Source organism: Malaclemys terrapin, chromosome 4 (genome assembly GCF_027887155.1).
Source record: "Malaclemys terrapin pileata isolate rMalTer1 chromosome 4, rMalTer1.hap1, whole genome shotgun sequence".
NCBI classification, from domain to species: domain Eukaryota; kingdom Metazoa; phylum Chordata; order Testudines; family Emydidae; genus Malaclemys; species Malaclemys terrapin.
The window spans coordinates 96,999,595-97,012,076 of NC_071508.1; the positions used below are offsets into that span (position 1 = coordinate 96,999,595).

The 12,482-nt window shown below is 40.1% G+C and overlaps 1 protein-coding gene across 2 annotated transcripts in view; it reads left to right on the forward strand.

Moving 5' to 3' along the window:
- LOC128836781 (formin-like) overlaps positions 1-12,482 on the forward strand; it is a 248,220-nt gene that overhangs the window by 165,123 nt on the left and 70,615 nt on the right. For both annotated transcript variants that reach the window (XM_054027364.1, XM_054027365.1), the window contains one exon: positions 9,044-9,136. In XM_054027364.1, the coding sequence (XP_053883339.1) occupies positions 9,044-9,136 (93 nt within the window). The remainder of the gene's footprint in view (positions 1-9,043; positions 9,137-12,482) is intronic.

A 12,482-nucleotide genomic window follows, 5' to 3' on the forward strand; every position in this document is an offset into this window, starting at 1 on the left:
CATCTCTGCTCCTCTCCCTCCCTCCCAGCGCCTTCTGCACGCCACTGAACAGCTGTTCCTCAGCATGTAGGAGGCGCTGGGAGGGAGGGGGAGGAGTTGATCAGCGGTGCCCACTGTGATGGGTTGGAATGGGAGTCATCAAGATTCCAAACCATCATTAATGGTCCACACTTTACACAATTACAATAGGCCCTTAGAGTTACATTTTATATTTCTAGTTTTAGATACAAGAGTGGTACATTTATACAAATCAGATGATCATACTCAGTAGATTATATGCTTTGTAATGATACCTTACAAGAGACCTTTTGCATGAAGCATATCCTAGTTACGTTACATTCACTTATTACCGTATTTTCTCTAAAACTATCTCAGTTACATTATATTGACTTATTATCAAGTTTTTATAAAACCATATAGACTGCACAACGTCACACCCACAAACACCCTGGAGGTCTGCGGACCCCAGTTTGAGAAACACTATTATAGGGTATTCTGGAAGTCACCAAATCCAATTTCTGCCAACCAAGGCACTATCCAGAGGCCAAGAGCTCTCATCAAGAACCACCACTGACACTAGCCCTCTCTCTGGGAACTAATATCTCGAGCACCTCAAATGGTGGTTGTTGAAGAATCACATGGGGAAAATGCTCTGTAGCAGACAAGGCTCTGTCTATTTAGGATTTTGTTTGGTGGCTAACAGTCAAGTACTTTCCCCATTGAACAGTCTATGAAAGCAAGTTAACAGTCCAGTAGTAAGAAAAATAATTATGCATAAGAGCATAGATCTTCTACTAATTGAGAACAACTTTGTACAGTCTCATTGTTCTCATCAGAGCCTTGTGAATCATTTATAGGTAAGACATCCCAAATGTGAATGGCAAATTTAAATTTGAGGTGTGTCTATTCTTTTGTCCCTTTAAACTGCCCTTCATATAAGACACAGATGTTTATGGGAACGCTCCTGAGAGGTTCTGTTAATACCCCCAACATCTGTTGCCTTCAGCTATGGACCCTCCCCTATAAATTCTCAAAGTCTCTGTGTCTCAAGTGACTCAACTCTACTTTCCAGCTGAGAAGGGCTAGCTGCATTTCCTTCTATTTAGTTAAAGGGCTCCGCAGTCAGTCAGATAAGGATATTAGTTCTGTCTCTTTCTTCATCCAGTGGCTGAGCATGTGGGCTTCTTGGAATGTTCAGACCTCAATCAGCCTAGTATTAAGAATTGAGCCATGGGCTGGCCCTATGTATGTTTGTTTATTGATTAGTGATGCGAATGCAAAGAAAATCCACCACTAAAATTATGCTAGCAGTAATTCACTATGCCCATTCAGAGTCTGCCAAAGTCTTGCTTCCTTTAAAGTACAGTGCAAGACTCATTTCTTAAGTCTTTCCTCAATTGATATAGCAACAGACTGGCTGGTAAACACTTCCTTATCTTCACAAAATCCCTGCATCTCACTTATACCTCCTCCTTAGAAAAAAGACTATTTACAATCCTACCAGTGGAGCAGAGAGCAAAGATCTACCAGGACTGCAACAAAGCAGTTCCTCCACTTGGTACCTAGATACTAGTAGAGAATGGTGCATTATAAATATATATAGATACATATTGTAGAACTAAATAGTGGGAAATAAATAGTGTAACCCAAAGCTGCAACTACATGCATCTTTATTCAGACCTCCCACCCCGGACTTAATATTGAAGTTATTTGGCAAGTTATTTACATGCAAGACAAGGGTAACAAACTTCACCTTGAGGAAGTTATAAAACATTTATACAAAATCAAAATAATTCAACGTCATTATTAATATTCTGATAGATTAAAGGAAAATGCAGCTAAAGTCTGTCAATAACCATTCTGGTCCTCGCAGAGACATGGACCTTATGGTACAGAAGTGGGTCCTTTTAGTTTTGTTCTGCTAAATTTGACTTTTAGGAAATAACTTAAAGGCTCCTTGATATAAAAGAAAGGGTGATTCTGAAAGTCAGTCCAGGGAAGATGGCCAAAGAGAACGGTAATTCTCCGGCCAAAAATAAGCCTGCCTTATAATGCGAAAAAGAAAGCAGCACGTCTTTAACAATCCCACGATAATATAACCTACCAGGCTCTGAGCAGACATTGGGATATACAAACAGTGGTGGCTGTTAGCAGCTTTCACTGTGACATAACTCAAGAGGGATAGTATCAGTGACAGGTTTACAGGAATCCATGGCGTTAAATACTTGGGTTCACTGTCAGGATGATTCCCATAAGTGCTACTGGTGGGTCCTGGTAAGTAAATGTTCAGCTATTCAGTATTATCAACACAGAACTATTTCTGGTTTTGCATTTACTTTAAAAATGATGCTTAAAAAATACCAACTCCTGCCCGATTGACATTGCAGTGCTCTTTACGTGAAAGTTTGTTTATAGGCAATGATTCTTCTGACAGATTTATAGTGTCTGTGGAGGTTTAAAAGACTATTGCCCAATAGGCATTAAGTGAGAGGCATTCAGCTTTATAAATATTTTAGCTTATATTGGGGATTTTTTAAGAACTTTCTGAGCCAAATACTGCATTAAAACTGAAGACAGTGGCAAACTAATAATCAGCAGTTTCCAGCTTTGTTCTAATGTTTTGCTAATGGTTTCCATTTCCATGGCCAAGATTTGGAGTGTGAAGCACAATGTACATCCAACAGTTTGTAATTTTAGGGTTTTCAAATAACATTTGTTCTTACATTACACACATACTTTCTTTTTTGCAATAGTTCATTTAGAAATAAACAATTTTCAAAGTAGCCTATTACAGTTAATGTGACTAATACACAACGTGTATCAAGAAAACGTCCCAAAAGTTTATTAGCACAGTTGACAGCTTACATCTGTTTGCACTGAGTAATGCTAAACAGGTTGTTTATCTTAACACACTTGTGTATTTGCTTGGATCATCACTTCAGAATTGGCTAGTGAGGGAGGAAATGTACATTTGGTATGTTTTGGTAACTCTTCCATTAGCCTCCTTGGAATCTTAAAGGTTGCTCTGTTGCCTTTTAAGATTTGTACATGTCTCCCTCATAATCAATCTGATCTGCTTATCTCATTATGGTCATTTATGGTTAAATCTTGTTGAAATAATTTTTGCTTTCGAGAGGATATGCTTTCTATTGAAACACCCTCTGTATGAGAGGCATTATTTCAAAATCACTAATGGATTTGCATTGCGAGCACTGTAGTTCTTTTTTCTTTTCTTTTCTTTTTTTTCTTTTTTCTTTTTTTGTAGTGTAGAGAATTAAGATAAATGATAAAACATCACATTTCATTTGTAATTTCTTTAATGTGTTTGACTTAACTGGGCAGAGATTTTTTTAAAAAGTGTTAACATCCTTTGAAATAAAATATACATTAAATAAACGTGCAAGTACTTTTGCAACGACAAATGGTGTTTCTAAAAGGACATTGAATGAAAACTGCCTGCCATAGATCAAAGTCCACTCTTAAAAATTAAGGTTTTTAAGTTACTATTTTTCTTTGTGTTCTCTATAAATAAAAATCATAGCAAATATAGAGCACAAAGTGAGGCACAGAGGTTGTGACTTCTCTAGTGTCGGATATGGAATCCGGTAAGTTAACTGTTAATTTATATGAAACATTATATTCGGGGTAAGGGAAGATAACTGTCAGGATTTGAGTATTATATGGGAAGAGACTAAAAAATGCACTGCATTAAAATCCATGAATCAAGTGAAGAGAACAAAGGAAGAAAAAGAAGCATTAAGGAGGGAAATATAGAAAGGAGAGAGAAAGGTGTTTGTTCAACAATTTAAACTTACAAAAGAAAGATGTAGGAACATAGGAATTGTCATACTAGGTCAGACCCATGGTCCATCTAGTTTTGTATCCTATGCCCAGCACCATGTGCTTCAGAAAAAGGTGCAAGATGCCTCACGGTTTGCAAATATGGAGTAATTGGTCTCATTAAGGCTCCTAACCCCTGATAGAGATTGAGCTTAAAATATGAAACATGAGGCTTTATCTCCCCAGCAATTAATGAGGCAAGCATTTCACATCTGCCTTGAGAGTCAGAAGGATCCAGTCTTTAGAACATGTCTTATATCCAGCTTGAAGAAGTGAACAAAAACCCTTATCCCTCTTTCAATATAATTAACTGGAATCCAAGCTCAGATGCACCTATTTTTGGCTAGAACAAGTAATTTTTTTTCTTCATAGACTGAAGCTACAGAATGCTAAGTATCATGTAACCTAAATTCTGAATCGGTTATATAATTGAATGCAGGGGCTTAATGAGGATGTAGGCAACATTGTCCCAAATACATGCACAATCAGTGGGCTCACCTTACAAATATTTCTCATACTTTAAAGCAAACTGGCATGTCATTAAAAGCTCCCATTACTTTTGCTTAAATTTAAAAATAAAATAAAATAGCATATGGATTCAGTATAGCAGCTGATAAACACCTTCCTTCATCTTTTGCTGACCAAAGGAATTTAGGATTGCACCGCTTGTTGACAGATGCTGACTTCATCATGAGTGCCCAGGCCTTTGCTAACTCAAAACTAGAATTCTGCAACAGGCCCTTTTTTGGGGCTACTCTTGGTGCTCATCTCAGAAGCTTCACTAAATGTAAATGTCTGTGCTCCATAATCCATATTGGCTGCCAGTTAACTTCTACATGCAAATCCATGTGCATCTAAATATTTATCCGTGAAGTCTTAAGTAGTTTAGTCTACAGTTATCTGACAGACAACCTCTCCCTCTATGACTTGGCCTGATAGCTGCTGTCTGAAGGAGAGTTTCAGTTTTCTGTCTTAAGGGTGAAGCTCATGAGAACTCAAAGGCAGGGCTGGCTCCAGGCAGCAGCAAAGGAAGCAGGTGCTTGGGGCGGCCAATGGGAAGGGGCGGCACGTCTGCGTCTTCGGTGGCAATTCGGCTGCAGGTCCCTCAGTCCCTCTTGGAGCGAAGGACCCGCCGCCGAATTGCCACCGAAGAATGAAGCGGCGCGGTAGAGCTGCCGCCAAAGTGCCACCGATCGCGGTTTTACCTTTTTTCTTTTTCTTCGCCACTTGGGGCGGCGAAAAAGCTGGAGCTGGCCCTGTTCAAAGGACAGACAGTGTATTAGAAATGGCAAGACTTGCTGCTGGGCTCTTATTCCATTATATATAGGCTTGGCAGAATTCAGTTTTTAATATTTTTTTAAAATAATTTTGACTGATAATATTGATGCTTATTTTTAAGCACTTTTTCTCATCTTTTTCAGTTTAAGTAATCACAGTTGCAGGAAATTATGGGGGGGTAAGACAATCGAAGGAAGTCAAACAAGTTATGACAGTATACATTGAAATTCAAAAAGTTAAAGCCTTATAACTGCTAAAACACAAATTGTCAATATCACATGTCAAAATATACAAAGTAAATATCCTTAAATCAAGCTCTAATAATATCTCAAGCAGCATTTTTGTTTTTGCCTAAACAAATTTTACCTAAATTTCAGTTATTACCAATGGAAATATTCTGTGTATTTACAGTGAAATCCATATTTACTGATCTTTACTGATAAAAATCTAATCCTTTCAAGCCTAGTTATATGTGAGCACAATATTGGTCACTTTTAGAGAGAATATTTTTCAGGCTTTCCACTAACTCCAGGCCTTGGAATCACTGGCATTTGGTCTAATTGTTGTTTGTTCTTTATGCTCCTCTCAATCTGGTTGTTACAGGGTGATTGAGTATATGCACACTTTGACTTCAGCAGAAAACTGGTCCTCTCAGCATTCTAGTCTTCATTAACAATGACTTTGTCTAACCCCACCTGTCTGGTCTGCTCCACCCTAATCCTCCTCTTCTCTTCCTTAATCTCTCCATCCAATCTTTCCCTCATCTTGCAAGTGCATTTTCTCCATTCTTCCCATTCATCTACCTACCCTATCCATTCCCCATACACTACTGCTTTCACTTAGCCACATCCTCCCTCACCCCGTCACCTGATTTATTTACATTTTTTTAGTCTTCCCTATAAAAATCCCTATTAAAAAATAATGTAAATTGAAAAAAATTAAAAAGTAATCTATCCCAATCTTGGTCATTTAAAAATCACATATGACAATACCTAAGTAATGACAACATAAAATGTAAAACCTTCTGGGGGAGGGGGTCCATTTTTGCGGGGAATCTCTTATTAGTGAGGCACTTTGCATATTTTTGGGCATTCAAAAATTATAAATAATAATGTATGTTACCTGTTTTGGGAGAGGTGGTGTTTGATTCCATTCTGGCCTATGTAAAATGGGCCCTGATGCCACCTCATAAGAAATACTTGTAATAATAATTTTTTTCTTGTTTGCCTCAAAATAATTTCCTTTAATACAAATGCTCTTTGTCAAAGCCTTAAAAATCAAGCCACATCTCAGCTCAAGAACTTGAAATATGTACTTCCCCTGTCACATTTTTGTCATTTCATATTTGCCTGGAATGATTTCTAAGACTTATTTTATGTGGCATTTTCTCTTTAGACTTTTTTTTTAAACACACAGGAAAAGTAGTCACAAAATTGTGGCTTCTAATTTCTGCCAACCTTTAATAAGAGAACTTCAAAAAAGTTTTTAGAATCATTTTGTTTATAGAGGTTTTTTTTCTTCCAGTTTTTCTCTCTATTCTACAAATAAAATATTACAATTTATCTGAGTTACTTTGGGACCCTCATTCTGCTTATATGAGTTGAAAAAATTGTGTGTGAATGTTTCATTCAATATATTTCTACAATCATATATGTATGATTATTGTAAAAACTATAGTTCAAGTTTTTAATGGTGAGAAGCTTATGTTGTGAAGAAAATGTTCGTGCTGTGTCTGTATTCTGATTTTGTTTTTTGTTTTTGTTTTTTCTTGTTCTGAAGGCATGTATATAGATAGGCAGATAAGAAGAGTCTTTATTTAACAAGATATGTTATGAACAAATTAAAACCCCAGTCTTAACAAGTAGATGTGCACAAGCAAATTCCCATTGACTTGAGTGGGACTGTTTATATGTGCAGGATTGTTTCTGCATGCCACAAGATGCAAGATTTGAGGTTAAAGATAAATGTATAATATAGTTCATAAAAATAAGGACTGTGGTTTATTTAGTAGGAAGGACCTCCCCAGCTATAGATGAATATTTGATAACTTCATATTCTAATTTTATATAGCTGAGCTATGGAAGAATGTTTAATTATCATACAACACTTTTAAAAGGAAGCAGATATCTTTTCAATATATTTCTGCAGCAACAAAAGTCAAGAAAAGAGTTTTCTGGCCATATTGGATTTTTCTTTTTAACATAGGCTATATTGAGGGGGGGGGCGGTTCAAGAAAAACTCAAACAAATGGTTTCAGTGGTTTCTTTGTTAAGGCAGCCTTGGTGGTCCAAATGTATTATATGCTGTACTACTGGTTGTATAATAAAATGCATACATGTATTCTCAACCTTCTGCTGACTTCTTTCCCTGCGCTGCAAACCTCAAATGTGTGACATCTATTAACAGGATAACTTTATTGTTAATTATACACTCTTCCCTCCCTCCTGCACATTTTTTGGGGGGGATACTAAATTTACTGGAATAAACTGAATTATTAACTGGAGTGAAGCTGACTGGCTTGCCATTTAAATGTGTATATGTTTCATGAAATCAAATTGTAACCCTCTGGTTTAGTTGTGAAATAAATTTCCATTCCAATTAAACACATGGAAACTATATTTTTTAGAGGTGAGAAAAAGAAAACAATTTCCTGCTTGCACTGGTTCAATGGGTAATTGCAAAATTTTCAAGTATTGGTTTCTGATAGTCTCATTTCACCTTTAGTATAATCTAGAATCTCAGAATTCTGAGAAATATAGTAGGATTTCCTAGGGCAATACCTAAATTCTGTGGCAGTTAACTTGGCTTCTATAGGAAACGACATGGCAGCAGGCCCTAAATTAGTTGGTAAATTAGGCAATGGATGCGTCATAATTAGGCAGAAGTTCACTTTGCTTCTACCAAGGCTATAACTTGACCTGCTAAATTCAAGTTAAATGGGTGACCATGAACCTACACTAAGAAACATGGTTGAATTTCAATGAAGGTTGGCTAGCTTGTATTAGCAAAATCTAATCTAAACTCAACCTTTTTTTCTAGTCATAACAAGGTCCTCATGGAGGCAGTGAGCTGGCATGGGATTTGATGCCTGAAATACGTTGATGACAACCAGTTTTAGTTCTTTATATCAGATGCAGTGAGAGCAGTTTACCAATTCATCCAACATCTTGCTGGGGTTGGTATTTTGATGAGGGCAAGGCAGTTGACATTCAGTCCAGATAAGACTAAAATCATGCTCATGGTTTTGCGAAAATAAACTAAAAAAATCTTCCCTTGATTGGTGGAGTTTGCCTGCCTTTTGTTACTAATTTGGCAACCTGGATAGTCCTGTTGGATCTGCAGCTATATTGGGATGCCGAGGAAGCAACGGTAGCCAAGAGATGCTTTTACCACTTAGATTTGACCTGAAGGTTGCATTCTCTTCTTCTGGAAGTGGACCTCACCACAGTGATCCATATCTTTGTTACCTTCGTGTTAGACTGCTGTACTGCATACTTCATGGGACTATTCCTTAACACAACTCAGACATCAGTTGGGGCAGTTTGTGGTGGTCCATTTGTGATGGAGTGGTGTTCCTTCCAAACATTAATAAATTATACCAGTACTTCATGATCTATACTGGCTTCAATTTAGTTTCCAACCCACTCCCATTACAAGCAGTCATTACAAAAGCTGAATTCTACTGCATATAACCTATATTTAAAAAAAGATTGTCTAGTACTTCAGCAATTGTGGCTGAGGCTACTTTTAACTTTAATGCAGTTATTAGATTCAGCAAGGCAGATGCATTGTGAAATATACAGTGCTTGATAAAGTTTGAATAGTAAATGAGTAGGCATACAATTATCGAAATAATAGGGTTATTTAAGAGTTGTCAGTTAAATATTCAGTTTTAAAGTATCTAACTTTGCGCTTTTATTTGTAGCCTGTGAAAAGCAGATGAGAGTCGTTTGCAAAGAATCTTCAGAACAGCATCTCCAGCCCTTCAAGGATAAATTGGAAGAGTTTTTTCAGAAAGGCAAGCACATTTTTCTTAAACCTTTTTGTTCATATTTTAGTGTTTAGAGAGTTTGATATACATACATTAGTATGCTGTCTTAAATAACCAATGCTGCAAAACTGGAAGCTAAATAATATCAGTTATGGATCGTAAGTACTAATAATTCCACAGATCTTTAAACCTCAGGCATCACTTGCCAGTGACCGGTAATGTTGCCATAGTCTCACTAGCTCTCCATTTCTTTGAGGTTTTTTGCATCATTAAATCACTAGGTGCAATAAAACTGGGCTTTAGGATAGAATGTTACTTAATAAATTGAATCTAAATCTTCCAGTCTGTGGAAAAGTGACATGAAAAATGTCCTAATCTTGTATTCATATTAAGTCAAAGATTTGAGATTAAAAACTAATTCCATGTAGATAAGACAGCTGAAGGTCCTCAGGGAAATGACCCTGTGGCATGGAGTCAGTAACGGGAGGATCTTGGTAGACCCTAAATAGTTGTGCAGCTGATACACTGTAAGTCTGGGAGTTTATGTCTACACTTAAAATACTACAGGAGCATGTAGCTGTGCCTGTCACAACTGGAACAAGGGCAGTCAGACTAGTGGTTGGAGCAGGAGTCAGGCCAAGTCAGGTACCGGGAGCTAAAGGTCCAAGAGGGAAAACCGAGAGTCAGGCATCGGGAGGCAGGCAGGGTCAGGTTACCAGGAGCTCAGGGTCAGGCTCCAAGTTACAGACAGAGATTGAAGACCAAAGCCTAGGACAAACCAGAGTTGGAAGCCAGAGTCGAGGATCTATTGCAAGCAGAGTCTGGAGCAGAGACAGGCAGGCAGTCTGCATTGTTGCTCAGACAGCTTTCTATCATAGGGCTTCCAGGGGCTGCCACTCAGGCCCTCCTGGGTGGCACTTCCTCACTAGGTCCTCATGTGGGAGCTCAGCTTAAGCATCCCATGGAGATGTAATGGCATCAGCAGCACAGAATCCCCTTGGTCCCAGGTTCCAGCTCTGCAAGTTCTTACAGCCCCGCTGTAGCGCTTCTGTGTAGACACTACCTATGCCGACATGAGGGGTTTTCTCGTCAGTGTAGGTAATCCACCTCCCCACGAAGTAGTAGTTAGATGGATGGAAGAATTCTTCAGTTGATCTAATGCTGTCTACACTGCATATTAGGTCAGTATAGCTATGCCTTTCAGAGCAGTGGATTTTTCACACCACTGAGATGTGGCAATACCAGTGTAAGTTCCTAGTGTAGACCAGGCCCGAGTTTCTGGCACCGAAATCTGACATTTTAGATAAGTCCTGCATTCTTTAGTAGAACCTTGCTGAGTCCAGTGAAGCTGCAAGGGTTGGGAAAGAAAAGACCCACGTGCAGTAAGCAGGGTTGTTCCAAGAGAGGTGGGGTGCCTGGGACAAATCAACCTGTATGGGCCCCCCTTAACATTTTATACAGGTGAAATCTGGTGTGGGGAGGGGACACCAGTGCTGGGGGGTGAAGGACAATGGAGAGTCACAGGGTGGCACCTGTGCTAAGGGCGAAGGGGCCCCCTGTGCTGGGGGATCCCAGAAAAGGGGAGAGGTCTGGGGCGGAAGTGCAATGAATGCAGTCAGCCAGGCACTGGTGTGTTCTGGCAGCGCTAGGGTGCTGGCGGCCGGTGTGGTGGCGCACAATGCCGGGAACCAGTGGAGTGGGGCAGGCTGGAGTCGCTGCTGCCAGAGACTGAGACTGAGCCCCATGATGCCGAGCAAGAAAAAGAAATACAACGTACGCTTCCTGCCGGTGAGTGCAGGCCCAACCCCTACTGCTGGCGCCAGGCCCCCTGCTAATCCCCCAGGCCGACTTGGCCCCCTGAACCTCTAACCCCACCCCCCAGGCCAGCCTGGCCCCCTGAACCCCTAACCCCAACCCCCCCCCAGGCCAGCCTAGCAGTCCCCGCATGACACATGCACAATGAAGTGCAGGGGCCTCCAGAGCACGGAGCCCAAAGCAGTTGCCTGATTCGCCATTCCCAAGGGACAGCTCTGGCAGCAAGAGCTAAGTTCTTTGAAAGGGGACTTGGATCCCTAGATGCAAAGCATCGCCAATGTGGTAAAGAAACAAAAGGAGATAGAACAACTGTTCACAGAGAAGAATCTTTCAGATAGCTAGGTGGAGAAGAGCAGCCGCATTGATGTGGAGGCCTGAGAGGAGAGACAAAGACTGTTCTTGACCAGAGCTTTGGAGGAAGACAGAGAGCAAAGAGTGGAGCTGGAGAAATTGAAGTGTGGTTTGGAGCAGCTGGAACAGATGCAGGAAGAGCTTTCCATGCTTGAAGCTGGTAGGGAAAATTTGGAGATGGCCGAACGGTCTGGAGAACCAAGTCTGGAAGACCAGATCCATTCTGCTAATAAAAGATGAGGTGAAGCCATCAAAGAACTCCACCGTCTGCAGTCCCAGGTAAAAGAGTGTATGAAGGAGCTGGATTAGATGGCTGCTTAAAAGAAAAGGTTATGACATAGGCCTTGAGGAAAAAGGATTTAATCTGGCTAATGGCAGAGATGGAGAGCAGCACCTGCTGCTGGAGGAGAAGCTGGACGAGCTTCCCACTGAGGTGGAGATCCTTCTGGCAGAGTAATGCCAAGATGCTTGAAGTGCATTACAGAGGAGGAGTTGTCATCACCAGAGGAGAGAGGCAAAGTTGGCTGTACATCTCAGAACACAATCGAGAAAATAGTGGGGGTGGAAGAGGAAAACAAGCACTTGATCTTCTGGGTGTTGCAGGCAAAGATTCATGGACCTTGATGTTTGTAAGAATCTCAAAAGGGGCTGACTGTTTATAGGATTTTCTCTATGGTGAATGATATAATTGTATCCATATCCATGAAGAGTGCTCTCAGACAATGAGTCAGCCCTTTGCCAGTTCCACCCAGGTAAAGGCCAATTTTGGCTGCCCCACCATGGCCACAGGAGGATTGGACATTTCAAAAGTGGCACTCATCATAAACCTTTATTTGCTAATGAACACTAAAGAATATGTGCATTACATTGGTTGTACAGGCTGAGTTGAAAACTATGGCCATACCACTTCATTCTTCAATGAGAAGAATACAAGCAGCACACATTTCTTGTTAGTCTTCCTTGTTGAGGTTAAAAAGGAAATGTCATCCTGGCTGGGCGATGTAGGTAAGGCTCTAACAATTTATGGAGAGCCTGCCCTGGAGATAGAAAAGGGGGGGATGGGATAATGTGTAACAGGATGTGCTGTCCCTTTAAGGGCAGGTGTGGGTCCAGCTCAGGAGAGCACTTAGTCAAAGATCAAGGTAATCTACCAAAGAGAGGTGGGGGGAAACAGAGGCAGCCACTACACCAAATCCTCATGACAATG